The sequence below is a fragment of the Mercenaria mercenaria genome, chromosome 3 (genome assembly GCF_021730395.1).
Source record: "Mercenaria mercenaria strain notata chromosome 3, MADL_Memer_1, whole genome shotgun sequence".
NCBI lineage: Eukaryota > Metazoa > Mollusca > Bivalvia > Venerida > Veneridae > Mercenaria > Mercenaria mercenaria.
This window is the reverse complement of record NC_069363.1, coordinates 28176861-28201144: the sequence shown is the minus strand read 5'-3', so window position 1 is coordinate 28201144 and position 24284 is coordinate 28176861. Positions and strand designations below refer to the sequence as shown.

At 34.9% G+C, this 24284-nt stretch overlaps 1 protein-coding gene across 8 annotated transcripts in view; it reads left to right on the top strand.

The window, feature by feature from the left end:
• Positions 1–24284, top strand: part of LOC123525858 (uncharacterized) — a 145948-nt gene that overhangs the window by 37451 nt on the left and 84213 nt on the right. For all 8 annotated transcript variants that reach the window (XM_053538088.1, XM_053538084.1, XM_053538089.1 and 5 more), the window contains exons 3-7: positions 3201–3328; positions 8842–8998; positions 10097–10159; positions 18364–18425; positions 22983–23060. In XM_053538088.1, coding sequence (XP_053394063.1) covers positions 3201–3328; positions 8842–8998; positions 10097–10159; positions 18364–18425; positions 22983–23060 — 488 coding nt within the window. The remainder of the gene's footprint in view (positions 1–3200; positions 3329–8841; positions 8999–10096; positions 10160–18363; positions 18426–22982; positions 23061–24284) is intronic.

Genomic DNA, 24284 nt, shown 5'->3' with positions numbered 1-24284 from the left:
TTAATCTTCATGAATATTTGTCAGAATGATAACCTTGATGAAATCTAGGCCGAGTTCGAAAATGGGTCATCTCGGGTCAAAAACTAGGTCACTAGGTCAAATCAAAGAAAAACCTTGTGTATGCGATAGAGGCTGTATTTTTCAAATAATCTTCATGAATATTGGTCAGAATGATAACCTTGATGAAATCTAGGCCGAGTTCGAAAATGGGTCATCTCGGGTCAAAAACTAGGTCACTAGGTCAAATCAAAGAAAAACCTTGTGTATGCAATAGAGGCTGTATTTTTATGCCCCCGAAGGGAGGCATATAGTTTTTGAACCGTCTGTCGGTCTGTCAGTCTGTCGGTCTGTCCGCAATTTTCGTGTCCGGTCCATATCTTTGTCATCAATGGATGGATTTTCAAATAACTTGGCATGAATGTGTACCACAGTAAGACGACGTGCAGTGCGCAAGACCCAGGTCCGTAGCTCAAAGGTCAAGGTCACACTTAGACGTTAAAGGATAGTGCATTGATGGGCGTGTCCGGTCCATATCTTTGTCATCGATGGATGGATTTTCAAATAACTTGGCATGAATGTGTACCACAGTAAGACGAGGTGCAGTGCGCAAGACCCAGGTCCGTAGCTCAAAGGTCAAGGTCACACTTAGACGTTAAAGGATAGTGCATTGATGGGCGTGTCCGGTCCATATCTTTGTCATCGATGGATGGATTTTCAAATAACTTGGCATGAATGTGTACCACAGTAAGATGACGTGCAGTGCGCAAGACCCAGGTCCGTAGCTCAAAGGTCAAGGTCACACTTAGAGGTTAAAGGATAGTGCATTGATGGGCGTGTCCGGTCCATATCTTTGTCATCGATGGATGGATTTTCAAATAACTTGGCATGAATGTGTACCACAGTAAGACGATGTGCAGTGCGCAAGACCCAGGTCCATAGCTCAAAGGTCAAGGTCACACTTAGAGGTTAAAGGATAGTGCATTGATGGGCGTGTCCGGTCCATATCTTTGTCAACCATGGATGGATTTTCAAATAACTTGGCATGAATGTGTACCACAATAAGACGACGTGTCACACGCAAGACCCAGGTCCGTAGCTCAAAGGTCAAGGACACACTTAGACGTTAAAGATCATTTTTCATAATAGTGCATTGATGGGCATGTCCGGTCCATATCTTTGTCATTCATGCATGGATTTTAAAATAACTATGCATGAATGTGTGACGCAGTAAGACGATGTGTCGCACGCAAGACCCAGCTCCATAGGTCAAAGGTCCTAAACTCTAACATCGGCCATAACTATTCATTCAAAGTGCCATCGGGGGCATGTGTCATCCTATGGAGACAGCTCTTGTTCAATTATTCTTCATGAATATTGGTCAGAATGATAACCTTGATGAAATCTAGGCCGAGTTTGAAAATGGGTCATCTCGGGTTAAAAACTAGGTCACTAGGTCAAATCAAAGAAAAACCTTGTGTATGCAATAGAGGCTGTATTTTTCAGTTGATCTTCATGAATATTGGTCAGAATGATTGCCTTGATGAAATCTAGGCCGAGTTCGAAAATGGGTTATCTCGGGTCAAAAACTAGGTCACTAGGTCAAATCAAAGAAAAACCTTGTGTATGCGATAGAGGCGGTATTTTTCAATTGATCTTCATGAATATTGGTCAGAATGATTGCCTTGATGAAATCTAGGCCGAGTTCGAAAATGGATCATCTTGGGTCAAAAACTAGGTCACTAGGTCAAATCAAATAAAAACCTTGTGTATGCGATAGAGGCTGTATTTTTCAATTATTCTTCATGAATATTGGTCAGAATGATAACCTTGATGAAATCTAGGCCGAGCTCGAAAATGGATCATCTCGGGTTAAAAACTAGGTCACTAGGTCAAATCAAAGAAAAACCTTCTGTATGCAATAGAGGCTGTATTTTTCAATTGAACTTCATGAATATTGGTCAGAATGATTGCCTTGATGAAATCTAGGCCGAGTTCGAAAATGGGTCATCTCCGGTCAAAAACTAGGTCACTAGGTTAAATCAAAGAAAAACCTTGTGTATGCGATAGAGGCGGTATTTTTCAATTGATCTTCATGAATTTTGGTCAGAATGATTACCTTGATAAAATCTAGGCCGAGTTCGAAAATGGGTCATCTGGGGTCAAAAACTAGGTCACTGGGTCAAATTAAGGAAAAACCTTGTGTATGCGATAGAGGCTGTATTTTTCAACTGATCTTCATGAAATTTAGCCAGAATGATTACCTTGATAAAATCTAGGCCGTGTTCGAAAATGGGTCATCTGGGGTCAAAAACTAGGTCACTAGGTCAAATCGAAGAAAGACATTGTGTATGCAATAGAGGATGTAGTTTTCAATTGATCTTCATGAAATTTGGTCAGAGTGATTGCCTTGATGAAATCTAGGTCGAGTTTGAATATGGGTTATCTGAGTTCAAAAACTAGGTCAAATTAAAGAAAAACATTGTGTATGCGATAGAGACTGTTTTTTTCAATTGATTTTTATGAAATTTGGTCAGGATGATTGCCTTAATGAAATCTAGTCGAATTTGAATATGGGTCATCTGAGGTCAAAAACTAGGTCACTTGGTCAAATCAAAGAAAAAACTTGTGTATGTGATAGAGGCTGTATTTTTCAATTGATCTTCATGAATTTTGGTCAGAATGATTGCCTTGATAAAATCTAGGTCGAATTTGAACATGGGTCATCTAGGGTCAAAAACTAGGTCATATCTAAGAAAATGCTTGTTTTATCACAAGAGACCAATTTTTTGGTCCAGTCTTAATGAAAATTGGTCAGAATATTTGTTTCCATGAAATCACTAGGTCAAACATGTTTTACACTGTTATGGTGTGTTTCTTAGGTGAGCGACCTAGGGCCATCTTGGCCCTCCTGTTAATATAGAATTTTTTGGTTAAAGTTGTTGATAAAGTCAAATATCTCTATTACTATCAAAGCTTTTGACTTGAAACTTAAAATATTATTTACTATCAAAGTCTACACCAGGAGAAACAATCCCCATTTTTACAGAGTTATGCCCCTTTTTAACATAGAATTTTTTGGTTAAAGTTTTATAAAGTTTTTACTGGCAAAGCTCCAATTCGCTGTCATCTAAAAATGTCAATTAAATGATGAACTTTATGATTGTAGCCACTTCATGAAGATACAATTTATATTATTCCAGTGTCATTAGAAAGGCTCAACTGCTGCCCAAAGTTACAGGCATTAAATCTGAGGGGAAACTCTATTGTGGAAGTGTCAAATCTTGAACTGAACAGAAATCTCTGGAAGCTAGATCTCAGCAACAACCAGGTAAATATTTGTTGTCAATCTTCCAGTCTGTCGCAAGAAAAAGCTGATGTTTACTATAAAATATATGTTTGCTATTTAAGTTTAATTCTGAGCTGTTTTATGTCAAATGTATCACTTGTGTGACAATGGAGAATGAAAGAGGAAGCCTTGATGTCCTGTATTATCATCCTCTGTCAAGCTTATCTTACACTATTTCACATGATATTTCCTGGTAATTCAGGGGCAAAGTCACAAACATATACATGTCCACATTATTACAACATTGGAAAAACTTAAGACGCACTTAGTGTGAAATTTTTGAATTTGACAACACTGGATTTTGATATGCTAATAATTGTAAGTAGAAAGTGAACTCTGTATCATCCAGTGTGTTTAAACAAGCACACATTTGAAGTTGTAAGAGGTTTTTAAAACTCTAAATACTTCATGGCTCACAATAATTTCTAGTACACATCTGTTTTGGCCTTTCTAAAAGTGAGCCTATTAAAGCGACTGGCTACCAGCTCGTTCGACAACAACAAAAAAATAATTTTTTTTAAGATATCTTGAAATAAATGCTATATTTCTTAAGAAGGCTTTAAAACTTATTTACTGACAAACTTTATGTTACGGAAACACATGAGAATTTGGTGTTTTTACTACTTTTTACGATGAAAATCGAAAAGCGTTTATCACGCTTTTACTCCAGGTAAACTGTCTCGATTATAAATATCTATATTTTGAAGTCATTATTCACTACTTCAGCTATTGCGCTATTGGTTATGACGACGGGAAAATGTCTTTTGCCGCGGCGGTTTGGGGTTTGATTCCCGACGCGGTCATCTTTTTTTCTTGATTTGGAATTTTTAAAATATTTAGAAACAAAAAATCATATTCTAATGTTCATAATATGACCAAACTTCAATTTGAAAGAAAGATTATTTTTTAGCCAAATCTGGAGGTCAATGCCTTAAAAGTCGAGCGAAAATGAAGTTGTCTGGAACTGTTTTATCAGTTTTGAAATCAAAAATGAAATAAAAGAATTAAACAGATTTTCTTTATAATATGTATGAATTGAAAGCATGTTTATTATTAAAAGATTAAACTGCAATTCCTTAATGCCAATCATTTTCCTTGTTTAAGATATAAATGTTAAGCCGAAGTGTTCTGCCAATTTCTGTCACACAAATCCTGTTTGAATAGTCGACAAAGACAAACAGTGTTTTTAGGCAAGCATGCTTATTATATTTACTTAAGAAAATAAGGTTAACGTAAGGATAGTTATTGGCTTGAAAGTGTTTGTTTAAGTGCGTGGATTATGTTTAACACTGATTATCTTGTTATATGTATACTTTCGAAGATATAATAGAAAGCTTCTTTATTGTTTCAAGTAAAACTACAACATTGATTTAAATAATCCCAAGAAAAAATCTTTTTACCCACAAAAGTATATTTCTTTGTTTAGCAGTTATTTTTTTTTATGTATTTTTATTTTAACATTATTTTTCTATGTTTTATATATATGGGGTTTAGCTTATTACTGTTTTTAATAGGAGCTAGTTTAACATATTGTCTGTCGACAGGCAGATTGTCAAGGAAAATACTGCCTTGCTGCTTTAGTATCCAACTTGTGACCGTTAAACTGTCTGTCTTGTGCTGCTGTACCAACTGAACTAATTATGGTCAAGCTCTTACTCGTTTCAGCTGTACTTCAATAAAGCAGTGGCAGTTAGTTAACATATCCTATATGCCTGTATTCCATTCAAGAGCTTGTCTGTTCCTTGCAAATGACAACTGCTGCATGTTAATTAATGTTGTTTTCTGTTGTTATTACAACAACGTTGTTTAATTTGTTGTTGTTAAGTTATTACAGACACTATTTAACTTGCTCAAGGATCAGAATTGTGGTGTGTTTTCTTGACTGTGCTATTCAGGCAAGCTAGATTACAAGTATCAACAGTTTGTATTACATCTGGAAATTTTACCAGTGCTATTTTAGGATAATGTCAAGTCAGTTGCATTTGATAATTGTTAAGTTGTCATTCACATGCATGCACTTTGACATTGCATACTTAAAAAAAAGAAAACAAGAGAATCTTAACATATATTGCCCAGCCCCACCCACCCACAGAAATCAAGAAGAGAAAGAAACTAATCATAGTTGAGAACTTTAAATTATCTAATTATCTTGTATCAATAGATTCAATGACAGTAAAAATATAACACAATATTTTCTTACATATTTTGACTTGTTTTGGTTTTGTAAATCAAAAGGAAAATACTATATTTTGTCTTGTTATGGCAGGTATTGAACAAACTAGAGTAATTCTGTTATTAAAGTAGCACATTTAGATTTAATCTGTAAAGCTGTATTATAATGCAGTTTATCAGATATGTAAGTCCCAATGAATAAGACACATTGCCCGTCAAATATTCAAATGACAAATAAAAAAATAATTCTTTTTACAACTGTGTTAAATAATTTTGCATGAATTTATTTCCTTTTGAAAATAAAACAATTTTTGATGTTAAAATATGTTGTCTTTTTTGCTATTTGTCAGACATTTTGATTAAACTTGTTTACTTAAGCAGATCTGTGTGTGTGTGTTCGGTTTAACGTCTTTTTCAACAATTTTTCAGTCTTAAGCAGATCTGGTTGCACATGTCTTTGAATGGTATCTAAGTTATGGCCCTTTTGGTCTTTTATAATTGATTTAACTCAGTTTTTATGAAAGAGATGTAGAATCTGCATTAGTACCATTGTTATTTGCAGCTCCATTGGTAACTTTTTGGGTTGATTTTAGCTCATGTTCAAGTCAAGGTGAGCTCACACTGTTAGTTGTGTGTCATCAACAATTTTACTGATAACACTAGTTCACAATACTGGTCAAGTCTACATGTAACTTATTCAGATGAAATTTAGGATATTTCTAAAACTGGGGTCTGAAACTAGGTCACTAGGTCAAATTATAGAAAAAAACATGTTAACACTCTAGAGGCCACATATTCTACTTGATTTTCTTAAAACTTTGTAAATGTAAAGTCTATGTCAGATTTAAAAGAGGATCACATGAGGTCAAAAACTAGGTCACTAGGTCAAATTCTAGAAAAAAACATATTACACTCTAGATTCCACATTTTATACTTGATTTTAATAAATCCTTGTCAGAATATTTGTCCCTATGAAATCTTGACTCAGTTCAAAATTGGGTTACATATCAAAAACTAGACCACTAGGTTAAACCATAGAAAAACCTTGTGAACACTCTGGAGGCCGCATTTTCTATTTGATCATTATATATCTGTGTCAGAGTGTTTGTCTCTATGATAACTAGGCAAGCTCAAAAGTGTTAGAATGTTTGTCTCAATGAAAATGAGGTCAAGTCTGAAACTGTATTAGGAAGACCATGTGTAACTCTGTAGAGGCCACATTTTCTACTTGAACTTTATGAGACTTGGTCAGAATTATGTCTCCCACCACACAGTGGTGTGGAAGACATATTGATTTACTCCAGTCTGTGTGTGTGTCTGTGTGTCACAAAGCTTGTCCGCACTCTTAAGTCGAACATTTCTCATCCGATTTTCACCAAACTTAAACAAAATGTGTTTGACCATAAGACGTCGGCCAAGTTCGATATCTAGCCAAATCGGTCTAGGCATATTGGAGTTATGGCGCTTGAATTATTGAAAATCGGCCTTTTTACTCTTGTCCGTGCTCTAAGTCGAACATTTCTCATCCGATCTTCACCAAACTTCAACAAAATGTGTTTGACCATGAGACCTCAGCCAAGTTTGATAACTAGCCAAATCGGTCTAGGCATTTTGGAATTACGGCCCTTGAATTACCGAAAAAATCGGCCTTTTTACTCTTGTCCGCACTCTTAAGTCAAACATTTCTCATCCGATATTCACCAAACTTGAACAAAATGTGTTTGACCATGAGACCTTGGCCAAGTTTGATAACTAGCCAAATCGGTCCAAGCATTTTGGAGTTACGGCCCTTGAATTACCAAAAAAATCAGCCTTTATACTCAAGTCCGCTCTCTAAGTCGAACATTTCTCATCTGATCTTCACCAAACTTGAACAAAATGTGTTTGACCATAAGACCTCAGGCAAGTTCGATAACTAGCCAAATCCACCCAGGCACTTTTGAATTATGGCCCTTGAATTACTGATTGGATCCACTCGTCTAGACCATCTAATTGCATCCACTCGTCTAAACCATCTAGAGAAACTAGACATTTTTCATAGGGCCAGTTGTGGGAGACATGCGCTTTTCTTAAAAGCATCTCTGGTGTTTTTTTTAAAATCAAGGATAAATTTGTAACTAGGTCACTTGGTAAAAACTAGGTCACAAGGTAGATTGTTGAAAAACATAGTAAATGATCTACCTGATTTACATAAAACATGTTGAAAATATTTGTCGCTATGAAATCTAGTTGAAATAATTCCACAGAAATGTTCTTTCGATGTCTCTATACCAAGTTTGTTCAAATTATTCCAGTTTGTTGAAAACATGGCCACAAGAGTGGGTAGTCACTTTTTCATATATATATATATATAGCATTTCCTATAAACATATTGTGGAAACTTTAAAGATATTATTGTCAGAAAATGCTGAATAATTTCACATATGTATTCCATCCACGACCCATCACCAAAACTGTTTCAGCAATCTGTGAAACCCAGGTGAGTGATCGAGGGCCCTGATGGCCTTACTGTTTTTCATTAGCTTCATTTTTTGTTTCAAATAAAGCTTTAATTTGGTCATATATACCACTTATGAATTCTGGCAGGGATTCTCTCGGTATTCCCCACTCCACTTTAAGGGTGTGTAAAGTTATTGTATTATGTGTTCCACTTTCACTTGCATGACCTAATACTATATAAATAAAACCCAGAATTGACCAGATTTTTAAAGCCCTATTAAAATGCCAGAAATTCTGCTCGTATTCACCACCTTTCATTTAAAAATAAAGTACAAGTTTAATTAGAATCTCAGCTGAAGACACAAGCTTGTTATTTAAATAGAACCTTGAAAACTCTTCAGTCATGTTTGTTTCACTTTTGAATTCTGTTTTAAAGCAAACAGAACATCAGTTTCTAGGTGTATATTAAGTTATGTCCTTTATATTACTTAAGAAAGATTTAATTAATAAAACAGGTATATCTTATCAACACAAAACAGACTTTCACTTGTTGATAAAGATTAAGTACAAGATTGATCAGGTATGGATAAAAATATTGGAAATAAGTTTTTTTAGTCAGAGCCACAAATCCTATGTTGTACAAAAATGGCTAATTTACACGCGTATTCATTTATTGTATCAGTGATGGGTATATATTGATAATATTTCTGAAAGAAGGTGCAGAAACATGTTTTATTGCATATGGAATATTTTAACTACCACCAGGTATCAACCAAGTAAGGCACATCCATTCACCCTGCTAGGTATGTTACTGATACAAGCCCAGTATGGTTATGCAAAGTCTCTGCTCACAAAAAAAAACAAAAAAACTTTTTTTATTTCAGATTAAAGATTTGGATTGCTTGTCAAAGTTTATTGCTCTGGGAACTTTGAACCTTGCTAACAATGACCTCACATGGCATCAGATTGGCAAGCTGCGTCATCTTCACATCCTGGAACTTAGTCTCCATGGAAACAAACAAATTGAGAAAGATCCATACTGTATGTCAGTTTTTATGCCCCCGAAGGGAGGCATATTAGTTTTCAACTGTCCGTCCGTTCGTCACACTAATGTCCGTTAGTTCGTCACACCAATGTTAACTTCTTGCATGAAGGCACTTTACTCGCGAACCACTGCACCCAGGACCTTCAAACTTCACATGCTGATAGTACTTATTGAGTACACGACCCTTATTGACTTTGGGGTCACCAGGTCAAAGGTCAAGGTCACGGGGCCAATGTAAACTTTTTGCATCAAGGCACTTTACTGGTGAACCACTGCACTCAGGACCTTTAAACTTCACATGCTGATAGTACTTATTGAGTACACGACCCCTACTGACTTTGGGGTCAAAGGTCAAGGTCACAGGGGCCAATGTTAACTTTTTGCATGAAGGCTCTTTACTCGCGAACCACTGCACCCAGGACCTTCAAACTTCGCATGCTGATAGTACTTATTGAGTACACGACCCCTACTGACTTTGGGGTCACCAGGTCAAAGGTTAAGGTCACAGGGGCCAATGTTAACTTTTTGCATGAAGGCACTTTACTCGCGAACCACTGCACCCAGGACCTTCAAACTTCACATGCTGATAGTACTTATTGAGTACACGACCCCTATTGACTTTGGGGTCACCAGGTCAAAGGTCAAGGTCACCAGGTCAAAGGTCAAAGCGCTGCGGGGGCATTTGTCACCATTAGTGACAGCTCTTGTTATCATATGTTATATTTTAATATTTATATCAAAATATTAGATGAAAACCATTCATTTGCAAGAATATTTCAACCTTGAAATGCTATTTTATTTTTCTTGCAATGTACATATTTACAGAAATTTCTGAATTGCTTGAGTTTAGTTATACTAGTTAAATTAGCATGATGTAGATTAAGCTTCATGCTAATGCAAATCACACTGTGTGTAGCTGCCCGGACAGAACTGGTGATTTATTTTGAGATAGCTCTGCATTTTAAGACAGATTTGAACCCACAGCCTCCATCTCGTATTAATTGTTTTATATTTACATTTCATTTTAAAAACTTCCACCAGTATAATGATAAATAAGATGATTTAACTTTGCAATATGTTTTTAATGCTTTCAGATCGCATTCATGTGATAGACTGTTTACCAAATGTATGGATGTTAGATGGTAGAATAATAACCTGTAAGTAACTTGTACATTGTATACAATAACCAGTTAAGCTATAGACTGTTCCATTCCAAAGGTTTACCCCAACTTTGGAGTCATATGACAAAACTACGACACTTACCGGCAAAGTAAACATGGTTTGATAAACTAAAAAAAAGTCACCCTCGAGAAATTTAACGATTTTTTTATGCTTTGCCAAATATCCAAATAAATGACAAATTTATATTTTCAACGGCAGTCTCCCATTGTAATTTCTTGTCGCCATTGGAGTTTGCTCTCTAATATGAAGTATTGCGGGAAAATTCACGTGAATTTTATCGGGAGCGACTCAAAACTCATTTCGTTCACAATTCACTACAAGTGAATGCATGGGTGAAAAAAAATTTTGTGTTTAAAAACATGTTATTTAGATTTAGAAAAAATGTAAATTGACTCACTTTTAACCTATCAAAGTTGTAAACACTCCAAAATTCTTCCAAGTCTTCAATAGCTCTATCCAATCCTCAATGAATCAGTTGTAAACAAACAAGCTCTTTTACACATCGATGAAATTCAGGCATCAATCGCACCATGCCCTTGAAACGATGACTTGTTCAATTTAAGATCATTCCAAACGCATGGTTCAAAGATAACCTGTATTTTAAGCATCCTTAAGGAAGTATTTACAGTCCGCCACATATCCAATTTCTTTCACAATGAACACAATATTCACCCTATCGAGTCCCAGTGTGTATGCTTCTTTTTCTTTGAAAGAAACTTGTGACGTATGAGATAAATGACGTAGTATTTCTGGCACTATGCAGATTTATATGAGGCGCACAAGGGAAAATTTACATAGGTGTACATCAGTCCGATAGAAGATAGAAATCTTGACGTGTGTCATGCTATAATCATATTTTACTTTTTGAAATTTATAGATCTATTTAAACTATGATTAAAATTTTTTATCATTTCGTCAACCTATCTGTTTTATTTTTTTTTATAATGTTGCTGTTTATATGGAAGCATCTCCTTTTTTAAAGCGAAATCGGATCGTGAACCCATTCTCTGTTTTTATTAAATTATTATTATTATCTTTATTATGCCAGATTTACATTTGACTTAAATAACTGGTAAAATGTCCAGAGAGCAGTCATAGAACGTAAAATATTGTTTTTTCATAACCCCCGATTTCAATTATAAAAAAATATCCCCGAACTATCATTTATCAACTTTTATTGTCCATCAGAGCTACGATGTCCAGAAACAGATTTAAACATTTACAAACTATTTTCAAATCATTCATGAATAATTAATGCTAATGCGAGCTGAAACTTGTTTTCTTTCCGTTAAAGTTTTGCTTTAGTCTTACATTACTCCAATCAGGGTTTTTAGCTCGACTATTCGAAGAATAGTCTAGCTATTCTACTCACCCTGGCGTCGGCGTCGGCGTCGGCGTCACACCTTGGTTAAGTTTTTGCATGCAAGTACATACAGCTATCATTTAAAGGCATATAGCTTTGAAACTTATTTATTCTTTTTCTAGGTCAATTACCACCTCTCTGGGTCAAGTCCATAACTCTGACATGTATTTTGAGCAAATTATGCCCCTTTTGGACTTAGAAAATTTTGGTTAAAGTTTTACATGCAAGGTTACTATCTCCAAAACTAATGCAGATATGAATTGAACTTCACATGGTCTTCGGGGTTATAAAACTAGTTGATAGCACCAAGTCCTATAACTCTGACCTTCATTTTGGCCAAATTATGCCCCCTTTTGGACTTAGAAAATTCTGGTTAAAGTTTTGCGTGCAAGTACATACAGCTATTACTAAAAGGCATATAGATTTGAAACTTATTTTTTCTTTTTCTAGATCAATTACCTACCTCACTGGGTCAAGTCCCTTAACTCTGACATGTATTTTGAGCAAATTATGCCCCCTTTTGGACTTAGAAAATTCTGGTTAAAGTTTTACATGCAAGTTACTATCTCCAAAACTAATGCAGATATTGAATTGAAACTTCACATGTGTCTTCGGGGTTATAAAACTAGTTGATAGCACCCCAAGTCTCATAACTCTGACCTTCATTTTGGCCAAATTATGCCCCCTTTTGGACTTAGAAAATTCTGGTTAAAGTTTTGCGTGCAAGTACATACAGCTATTACTAAAAGGCATATAGATTTGAAACTTATTTTTCTTTTTCTAGATCAATTACCTACCTCACTGGGTCAAGCCCCATAACTCTGACATGTATTTTGGCCAAATTATGCCCCCTTTTGGACTTAGAAAATTCTGGTTAAAGTTTTGCGTGCAAGTACATACAGCTATTACTAAAAGGCATATAGATTTGAAACTTATTTTTTCTTTTTCTAGGTCAATTACCTACCTCACTGGGTCAAGTTCCATAACTCTGACACGTATTTGGGGCAAATTATACCCCCTTTTGGACTTAGAAAATTCTGGTTAAAGTTTTACATGCAAGTAACTATCTCCAAAACTACTACAGATATTAAATTGAAACTTCACATGTGTCTTCGGGGTTATAAAAACTAGTTGATAGCACCAAGTCCCATAACTCTGACATGTATTTTGGGCAAATTATGCCCCCTTTTGGACTTAGAAAATCCTGGTTAAAGTTTTGCGTGCAAGTACATACAGCTATTACCAAAAGGCATATAGCTTTGAAACTTATTTATTCTTTTTCAAGGTCAATTACCAACCTCACTGGATCAAGTTCCATAACTCTTAACATGTATTTTGAGCAAATTATGCCCCCTTTTGGACTTAGAAAATTCTGGTTAAAGTTTAACATGCAAGTTACTATCGCCAAAACTAATGCAGATATTGAATTGAAACTTAACATGTTTCTTCGGGGTTATAAAACTAGTTGATAACATCAAGTCCCATAACTCTGATATGTATTTTGGTCAAATTATGTCCCCTTTTGAACTTAAAACTCTTTTGATATTTAACATTTTGGGTAATAATTTCCTGCTTCTGTGACAATATTTCGAATAGTCGAGCTTGGCTGTCTTACGGACAGCTCTTGTTTAACAAAGGTTTGGTATTTTCTTTTTGTTTCTAATCATTATTTTTATATATCCTATATTCCTGTTGAATTTGCAGTCTGGAGTATGCTTTTAAATACCACAAAGGTATGAGCGCAATCGTCGCAAGTGTTACGTAACTTCAGATTTTTTTTCTGGATTTAACGAGCACAGATTAATTATTGTCTCTGGCACAAAGTCTTGTTAATAAGGTCCACGGAGACAGATTGATAATTCTTTTCTTTTCGGTCGGTGCTCACACGTGTAACATTTGGCACGTGACGAGGCGCGCGATCGAAGAAAATATGATAGAATGATCAAAATGATAAGCAAAAAGTGTAACATAGGCGTAGGATCAGCGGGACCTGAAGGACACCCGGTGTACAGCATGTATTTTGCCCCCCCTCCCCCCTCCATCTTACCTCCACGTCGTTTCCCGCACTTTTAATTAAAACAAGAGTTTTTTTTTTCCTAGAATTAACAGAAAAAGCCCATTTGAGAGAGCATTTATATAAGAATTTAGACTAAATTCAGGGGTGTAAAAAAAATTTTCAAACCACTCGCCCTGCAGGACTAATAGCCAGTAATATCTACTCTCCCTTAGTGAACAGCCACTCGCCCTAATAATTGACACTTTAATACTGTCACTTTATGAAAGGAGTATTATGTACAATAGTATTATTTCCCGAAAAATATTTATTTTGAAAAGTGTCTAAAAAATGTGGACACAATAACCATCGTCCATCCACCCGTGTTGAAAGAGATGAAAAAAACGTTAAAGATTATCGGTAATTATTCAGTTGATAAACTAAGTAATTGACCTTGTTTTCATGATCAATTTACACCCCCTCAAAGAGCTAAAAGAAGTGTGTCAGTATCTTGACATCTGAAGTGGAGATCAAAGCGGTATTTTTGCTCGAGATTGTCATGGCATTACGTCATGTTTTTTCGCGCCATGTGACACATCACTGTTTGATCGTACCGCATCGGTTCTTAAAGGTAGTCAATCACATTAATTTTGAGGAACATTTTCTGACATTTTTCAGTATTTATATATTCTGTTAGAGATTTATTTAAGGAACGAAAAGACCCATTACATAAAGTTAGATACCTATTGGAAATGTATGATTTATTACTTCTTAAGAAATTTTGTAATTATCTCCCTTTAATACAAAAGTGTTTAAAACGTGGATTATTTCTTTTAATTTCAATATAATTTCTAGTTTTACATTTGCATTTGATATATATTGGAATATTACAACTATCTGAAACAAAAGGCAAGTTTTGAAACAAAGTGTATCTTTGGAATTGATTTATTTCAAATCTATCTGGGTTGCGCAACCGAGATAGACAAAGGGAGGTAATAATAATTTTATAAACTTGCATTTCTAATGAATTTGGCAAGATATGTTCTTGTCAATGCAAATCTTTTACAACTCTAATACAGTAGTGCTTATATTCATAACATTCCTTAGGCAATGTATGTTGGTTGGGCAACCAGGATAGGAAAATCATAGTTTAAAAATTCTTCCAGTGAAAATCTGATGTGTATTAAGAACTTGATAAACACAAATAAGTGTAAATTATCAGTTGGTAAAGTTTTTAAAAAATCTGAAAGTTGACCAAAATCTGATTAACCACCTTTAAAATTGCTAAGAAATAGAAATCAATAAAAACTTTCTTCTTTAATTTGTTATCAAAAGCGAATGTGCTATATCCCGTATAAAAGGTAAATGTCTCAAACGATAGTTACTATAGCGGATATCCTACCTCTGTGACCTATTTGCCCTCAAGGAATTTACATTATTGTTTGACAAAAAAAAACTTTTAAATTGTTGGTAAAAAAATACATGTACAAAGATTCATTTAAAACTTAATAAAAACCGCAATGACATCACATTGCTTTATTATTAAAATCGCATTTCTATTTACGTTCATGAGGTCACGTAACCTATTCTGCCGCACTAACAGAAATCTGTTTGCCAAAAATCGTTTTACTCTATATGTATTGTAATTGCTGCCGCTTTTTCTTTATTTAAGATTTTTTTATTCTGTTTTTTGTTCTTTCTGGTCAAAAGTCTGAATTTTATGCCCAGAGTATTCATCATTTATTTACTTTTCGAAAGAAATAAGTAACTAAGATCGCGCTGTTTGAATTTTTACAAATGATTATATGAAAATTCGACCGTTTTTATAGAATTTTGCCTACATTTCTGTCGATATCTTATTAAAATCATTATAGAATTCAAATAGTATTATTTCTCAAGAGGTGTTGAAAACTTGAAGCGAAAATGTTAAAAAATGAATGCACTACGCACGGTTTTTGTGTACGTGTCGATGTAAATTAGATATTTAATACGACAGGTCGCACGTGCTTGTGGAATGGAAAATTACCGGCATGACGTTTTGATATCTTTACGATTCATGGGTAAATTCCAGTCAATCCAGGTAGCGACTGAACCATCTCAAAGTTTGTTGAGGTTTTGGAGTTGTAATTTCTGAATTTTGGTAAAGTAAGGACATAAAAAACCACTCGCCCGATCGGTCGAGTATACAGCGAGGTCCACTCGTCCTACTCAGACTTTAACTCGCCAATGCGAGCGGGCGAGTGGAATTTTACACCCTGTCAGTAAAACGTTAAATTGTTACCTTTGAAAAAGAGGCCATTGTCCGTTCTACATTTTTTTATCCACAGTGGTGACTAAAGGAGTTTACATGCAACATAAATATGGAGTCTTAAAGAAAAAAATTGTTTACGTTATTACTTTTCTGTATGTTTTCCGTCACTGGTCCAATATAAAAATTTGGCCTTTCAGTGGAACATTTACATAAACTGATATTTCTTTAGATCTGGGTCCTAAATATAACTAAAAATACAGAAATGTTAACAAAATTATTTAGGAAAACCCAATATTTCTATTTCTAAACGGTCAAGATAGTTTTTGTAACTATGAACGTATTTCAACGCAAATATTTCGAGTAGTAGACATCTAACCATTTTATGTTTAAAACATTTTTTTCCTTGTCCTGTCCGTTCAGATTAATGTGACGTGATTGAAAGGGGATATCCTTACGGACTGCGAAGTTTAGTTTCCACTTTTATTAATTAAATCCATAAAAATACTCCTGGGAGGTAATATCTATCTAGGTCACATCCACAGAAGTCAAGTTATATTATAATTTTCCGGTCTAACAACAGAAAACATAATATAAGAAGAATACCCATGTGTTATTAAAATATCGAGACGCTCGCACGCACATTTGTTTTTAGAATGCCATTGATTTTTGTGTTTGTTTCTTTCTATTTTCTTATTTATTTATTTATTTATTTATTCATGTTGAGGTGGCCTGACATGAATTCCCCAAGAATTAGCGTAATACGATAACAAACACAGTATTTTCAAATATTAACTCGGGCATTTAAATTTTGAGTTAACCCCTAGTTTATTGCGCTACGGGCGCCGCCATATTGGAAAGTCGACGTAACGTCATATAGCATTACGGCCTATGGGGAAAAAAGAAAAATCCAAGATTATATCTTTAAAATACACTTTATTGAAAAAATGAAAAAAAGGTCTAGAGATATTGATGTATGGTATATAAATATGTTTTTTGGACGATTTTATCGATACTGATAATTCAGAAACGAGGTAAACGTAATAGGTGGAACAGACTTTAGTACATATATATAGGTGCCTCACTTAAAACCTGTTCTGTAGAAGAAATTTGTATGTCTGAGACTGACTAAAAAAGTCGCACTAGTTGTTCAGGAAGAATTTTCATACTGAATTTATTGATTGAGTTGAATAAAAAAAAATGTGAGGCTCTGCCGAGCATTTTATCAATTTTATTCATCAGGTTTAATGAATTCAATGCGAAAAGTCACAAATGTAATATTCTTCTTATCACGTTAGCTTTTCCTGCTGAAACATCAAAAGATCTACTTTAACACTTATAAACAAGTCAACTTGCCCAACGTCTCCTATACTAAAAAAACAACATCAAAGTCAAAGCTTTATTACATTAGTGCAATGCCAAAGTTATGTAATGGCTTTATTCTACTCCCATGACGTCAAACGTGATAAAACTACAGAACAAAGAAAACAACAGAAATTGTTTCATTACAGTTTTGAAACTGTGATCATCTTCCATTCAAGAAAAACAATTTCTTAAAAACAATTGTTTGTGTTCAAGTGAAATAACTTTAAACCTTTAAGAGCCCTCTTTTATTGGAATTTGTATGTCTTAGTGTCAGTTTTATTGGCACTGTAAATATATCCTAGTATACTTTGATGATTACAGCTAAATGCTGCATTATGTCATGGTGGCATATTTTTTGTGTTTCAATACAGCTGAAAGTTGTGTTATAACCTGGTGAAATTTTTATGCCCCCGAAGGGAGGCATATAGTTTTTGAACCGTCTGTCTGTCGGTCTGTCGGTCTGTCTGCATTTTTCGTGTCCAGTCCATATCTTTGTCATCGATGGATGGATTTTCAAATAACTTGGCATGAATGTGTACCACAGTAAGACGACGTGTCGCGCGCAAGACCCAGGTCCGTAGCTCAAAGGTCAAGGTCACACTTAGACATTAAAGGTTATTGCATAGATGGGTGTGTCCGGTCCATATCTTTGTCATCGATGGATGGATTTTCAAATAACTTGGCATGAATGTGTACCACAGTAAGATGACGTGTTGCGCGCAAGACCCAGGTCCGTATCTCAGAAGTAAAGGTCACACTTAGACATTAAGGGATAGTGCATTGATGGGCGTGTCCGGTCCATATCTTTGTCATCGATGGATGGATTTTCAAATAACTTGGCATGAATGTGTACCACAGTAAGACGACGTGTCGCGCGCAAGACCCAGGTCCGTAGCTCAAAGGTCAAGGTCACACTTAGATGTTAAAGGTCTTTCTTCATGATAGTGCATTGATGGGCGTGTCCGGTCCATATCTTTGTCATTCATGCATGGATTTTAAAATAACTACGCATAAATGTGTGACACAGTAAGAGGACGTGTCGCGCGCAAGACCCAGCTCCGTAAGTCAAAGGTCCTAAACTCTAACATCGGCCATAACTATTCATTTAAAGTGCCATCGGGGGCATGTGTCATCCTATGGAGACAGCTCTTGTTTATGTGAACAGTTGCAAGCTGTTTTATACTTGTGTGACATATTTTTATGTTTACAGCGGCAGAGAGGTTACAAGTGAAGCATTTCTTTGCTGACTCAGCATTAACAGAACATCCTATAGTAAGTTTTACCAAAAGTTTTCTTTTTTTGTAGGGGCAAAGGAGACAAATGAAATAACTGTAAAACTTTTTTTTAACAGTATGCTTAATATTCAAAAGCAAATTCGATAGGTTCATGCTGACATACAAATATAAAGTAAAAAACTTTTCTATTTTGTGAGTAAATTGATTGAGCCATCTTAGAAGTTTTCTGTACAAGGCAAACATCAGTAAGTTGTTAAATGAAATAGTTAACTCAGTATGAGCCACTTGCCAATCAAGTTAGTGTTATAGGAAATGATTAGCTCTGCATGAAGTACCTACCAATCAAACTATTGTTAAAGGAAGTGGTTAACTGTGTATAAGATACCCATCAGTCAAGTTACTGTTAAAGGAAATGGTAACCTATGTATAAGGTACCCATCAGTCAAGCTACTGTTAAAGGAAATAGTTAACTCTGTATGAGGTACCCACCAATGAAGTTGCTGTTAAAGAAAATGATTACCTCAGTATGAGATACCAACCAATATAATTACTGTTAAAGGAAATGGTTACCTCTGTATAAGGTACTTTGCAACCAATCAAGTTACTGTTAAAAGAAATGGTTAACTCTGTGTAATGTACCCATCAATCAAGTAACTGTTAAAGGAAATGGTTAACTCTGTGTAAGGTACCATCCAGTCAAGTTACTGTTAAAAGAAATGGTTAACTCTGTATAAGGTACCCACCAATCAAGTTATTGTTAAAGGAAATTGTTAACTCTGTATAAGGTACCCATTGATCAAGATATTGTTATAGGAAATGGTTAATTCTGTATAAGGTACCCACCGATCAAGTTATTGTTAAAGGAAATGGTTGACTCTGTATAAGGTACCCACCAATAAAGTTATTGTTAAAGGAAATGATTAACTCTGTATAAGGTACCCATCAATCAAGTTATTGTTAAAGGAAATTGTTATCTCTGTATAAGGTACCCACCGATCAAGTTATTGTTAAAGGAAATGGTTGACTCTGTATAAGGTACCCACCGATCAAGTTATTGTTAAAGGAAATGGTTAACTCTGTATGAAGCACCCACCAATTAAGTTACTGATAAAGGAAATAGTTAACTCTGTATAAGGTACCCATCAATCAAGTAACTGTTAAGGAAAATGGTTAACTCTGTATAAGGTACCCACCAATCAAGTTACTGTTAAAGGAAATGATTAACTCTTATAAGTACCCACCAATCAATTTAGTTGTTAAAGGAATGATTAAATCTGTATATATGGTACCATCAATCAATTATTGTTAAAGGAATTGGTTTAACTCTGTAAGAAGCATCCACCTGTAAATTATGAAAGGAAATAGTTAACTCTGTATAAGTACCCACTGATCAAGTATGTTAAGGATAGGTAATTTGGGTATAATGGTACCATCAATCAACTTCGTAGGAAATGGTTGACTCAGATAAGGTACACTAGACAAGTTTATTGTAAGGATGTTTAACTCTGTGTAAGGTACTACGATCAAGTTATGTTAAAGAAATATGGTTACCGTGTAAGTACTCATTCAATCAAGTAACTGTTAAGGAAATGATTAATCGTGAATGTACTACCAATCAAGTTCTGTAAGAAGAATGGATTTAAAATCTTGTATAAGGTACCACAATCAAGGTATTGTTAAAGACAGTCGTTACTCTGTTCAAGGTACCATGATCAAGTAACTGTTATGAAATGATATACTCTGTATAAGGTGCCATCATCAAGTATTTTAAAACGAAATGGTTAACACTGTATAAGGTGCCTCCAATCAAGTCAACGTGTTAAAGGAAATTATTAACTCGTATAGGTCCACCAATGAAGTTATGTTATGGAACAGATTAACTGTTTATAGTTACCATTATTATGTTACGGTAAGAGTGTTAAAGTGAAATCTGTATAGTGCTACATAAAGTTCTTTAACAGAAATCTATACTAGTATAGGTACCATAATCAGTTATTTGTTAAGGAAATGGTAAATTGTATAAGCACACCAATTAAGTTTATGATAAAGTATGTTATATCCTGATAGGTACCACACATCAATTATTGTTAAAGGAATGGTAACTTTTTGAAGGTACAAATTCAATTACTGTTAAGAATGGTTTGATCTGTATAAGGTACCACAATCAGTAATTGTTAAAGAAATGGTTATCTCTTGTAGTACCTACCATCAAGTTATGTTATAGGAAATGGTTAACTCTGTGTAAGTACCACCAATCAAGTATGTTAAAGGAAATGGTTAACCTGTGTATAAGTACACCCAGATCAAGTTACTGTTAAAGGAAATGGTAACTCTGTATAAGGAACCCATGATCAAGTTACTGTTAAAGGAAATGTAACTCTGTATAAGGTACCACCAATCAATTACTGTTAAAGGAAATGGATTGACTCTGTATAGGTACCCACAGATCAAGTTATGTTAAAGAAATGGTAACTCTGTGTAAGGTACCTTAACCGATCAAGTTATTGTTAAAGAAATGGTTAACTCTGTGTAATGTACCCATGAATCAAGTAACTGTTAAAGGAAATGGTTAACTCTGTGTAATGTACTATCCATCAAGTTACTGTTAAAAGAAATGGTTAACTCTGTATAAGGTACCCACCAATCAAGGTATTGTTAAAGGAAATTGTTAACTCTGTATAAGGTACCCATCGATCAAGTAACTGTTATAGGAAATGGATTAAACTCTGTATAAGGTGCCCATCAATCAAGTTATTGTTAAACGAAATGGTTACTGTATAAGGTACCTACCAATAAGTTATGTTAAAGGAAATGATTAACTCTGTATAAGGTACCCAAAAATCAAGTTATTGTTAAAGGAAATTGATTAACTCTGTATAAGGTACCCATTAATCAGTTATGTTAAAGAAATGATAAATTTTAAGTACCACAATCAGTACTGTTAAAGGAATGTAACTCTGTATAAGGTACCCATCATCAATTATTGTTAAAGGAAATGGTTAACTCTGTATGAAGCATCCACCAATTAAGTTACTGATAAAGGAAATAGTTAACTCTGTATAAGGTACCCACTGATCAAGTTACTGTTAAAGGAAATGGGTAACTCTGTTTAAGGTACCATCCAATCAAATTACTGTTAAAGGAAATGGTTAACTCTGTATAAGGTACCCATCAATCAAGTTATTGTTAAAGAAATGGTTATCTCTGTGTAAGGTACCTACCGATCAAGTTATTGTTAAAGGAAATGGTTAACTCTGTGTAAGTACCATCATCACAGTAATGTTAAGGAAATGGTTAACTTGTATGTATCCAATCAAGTTATGTTAAATAGAATGTAACTCTGTATAAGGTACCCACTGATCAAGTTACTGTTAAAGGAAATGGGTAACTCTGTATAAGGTACCATCCAATCAAATTACTGTTAAAGGAAATGGTTGACTCTGTATAAGGTACCCACAGATCAAGTTATTGTTAAAGAAATGGTTAACTCTGTGTAAGGTACCTACCGATCAAGTTATTGTTAAAGGAAATGGTTAACTCTGTGTAATGTACCCATCAATCAAGTAACTGTTAAAGGAAATGGTTAACTCTGTGTAATGTACTATCCAATCAAGTTACTGTTAAAAGAAATGGTTAACTCTGTATAAGGTACCCACCAATCAAGGTATTGTTAAAGGAAATTGTTAACTCTGTATAAGGTACCCATCGATCAAGTAACTGTTAAAGGAAATGATAAACTCTGTATAAGGTGCCCATCAATCAAGTTATTGTTAAACGAAATGGTTAACACTGTATAAGGTGCCTACCAATCAAGTTACTGTTAAAGGAAATGATTAACTCTGTATAAGGTACCCACAAATCAAGTTATTGTTAAAGGAAATGATTAACTCTGTATAAGGTACCCATTAATCATGTTACTGTTAAAGGAAATGATTAAATCTATATAAGGTACCCACAAATCAAGTTACTGTTAAAGGAAATGATTAACTCTGTATAAGGTACCCATCAATCAAGTTATTGTTAAAGGAAATGGTTAACTTTGTATGAAGCACCCACCAATTAAGTTACTGATAAAGGAAATAGTTAACTCTGTATAAGGTACCCACCGATCAAGTTATTGTTAAAGGAAATGGGTAACTCTGTTTAAGGTACCATCCAATCAAATTACTGTTAAAGGAAATGGTTAACTCTGTATAAGGTACCCATCAATCAAGTTATTGTTAAAGGAAATGGTTAACTCTGTATAAGGTACCCACCAATCAAGTTACTGTTAAAGGAAATGATTAACTCTGTATAAGGTACCCACCAATAAAGTTATTGTTAAAGGAAATGATTAACTCTATATAAGGTACCCATCAATCAAGTTATTGTTAAAGGAAATGGTTAACTCTGTATGAAGCACCCACCAATTAAGTTACTGATAAAGGAAATAGTTAACTCTGTAAGACAATTGTTAATTAAATGAATTAAAATTGTTTTTTTATTTCAGCCTTTATAATGCATTGTTATGTTTGTTTCAGTCAAATTTCTTTGCAGTGTATTATTTTGCCATCTTCAAATCTGATATATATGTCCAATAATTTTACTGTTATAGAGACGGAAATTATCGAAGGAATGGTTTGTGCCTTCCAATCTGAAGAAAATAGAAGTAAATGGTGTCTATGGAGAAAAGGTATTCTCATATATACATTGATTTTGAAGCAATATTTCCTTAGGTGTACTTAAGAATGTGCATGATTTTTAAAGTAGATGAATATTATTTAAGGTAACAAACAACTAAAATGCCTATTCTTCAGAACACAATTATACTCCTGACAATTCCATCATGTGTATATTAAAAAACTACACAAGAGGATTTTTATAAATATTTGCAGATTAAAACTCAGACAGTTGTTTTTAATTTTTCCTTTTATTAGCTCACCTGTCACGTAGTGACAGGGTGAGCTTTTGTGATCGCATTTTGTCCGTCGTCCATTCACAATTTCTTGTGAACATGATAGAGGCCACTTTTTGCAATCAGTTTTAATCAAACTTGCACACAACTTGTATTGGCATAATGTCTCAATTCCTTTCGAAAACTGGCCAGATCCCATCATGGGTTCCAGAGTTGTGGCCCCTTAAAGGGCCAAAATTTGCTATATTTTGTGATTGCTCGATGTCCGGTGTCTGTCTGTCGTCTGCCAACATTTAGCTTGTGTATGCGATAGAGGCTGTATTTTTATGCCCCCGAAGGGAGGCATATAGTTTTTGAACCGTCTGTCAGTCTGTCGGTCTGTCAGTCTGTCCGCAATTTTCATGTCCGGTCCATATCTTTGTCATTGATGGATGGATTTTCAAATAACTTGGCATGAATGTGTACCACAGTAAGACGACGTGTCGCGCGCAAGACCCAGGTCCGTAGCTCAAAGGTCAAGGTCACACTTAGACATTAAAGGATAGTGCATTGATGGGCGTGTCCGGTCCATATCTTTGTCATCGATGGATGGATTTTCAAATAACTTGGCATGAATGTGTACCACAGTAAGACGACGTGTCGCGCGCAAGGCCCAGGTCCGTAGCTCAAAGGTCAAGGTCACACTTAGACATTAAAGGATAGTGCATTGATGGGCATGTCCAGTCCATATCTTTGTCATCGATGGATAGATTTTCAAATAACTTGGCATGAATGTGTACCACAGTAAGACGACGTGTCGCGCGCAGGACCCAGGTCCGTAGCTCAAAGGTCAAGGTCACACTTAGACCTTAAAGGTCATTTTTCATGATAGTGCATTGATGGGCGTGTCCGGTCCATGCATGGATTTTAAAATAACTACGCATGAATGTGTGACACAGTAAGAGGACGTGTCGCGCACAAGACCCAGCTCCGTAGGTCAAAGGTCCTAAACTCTAACATCGG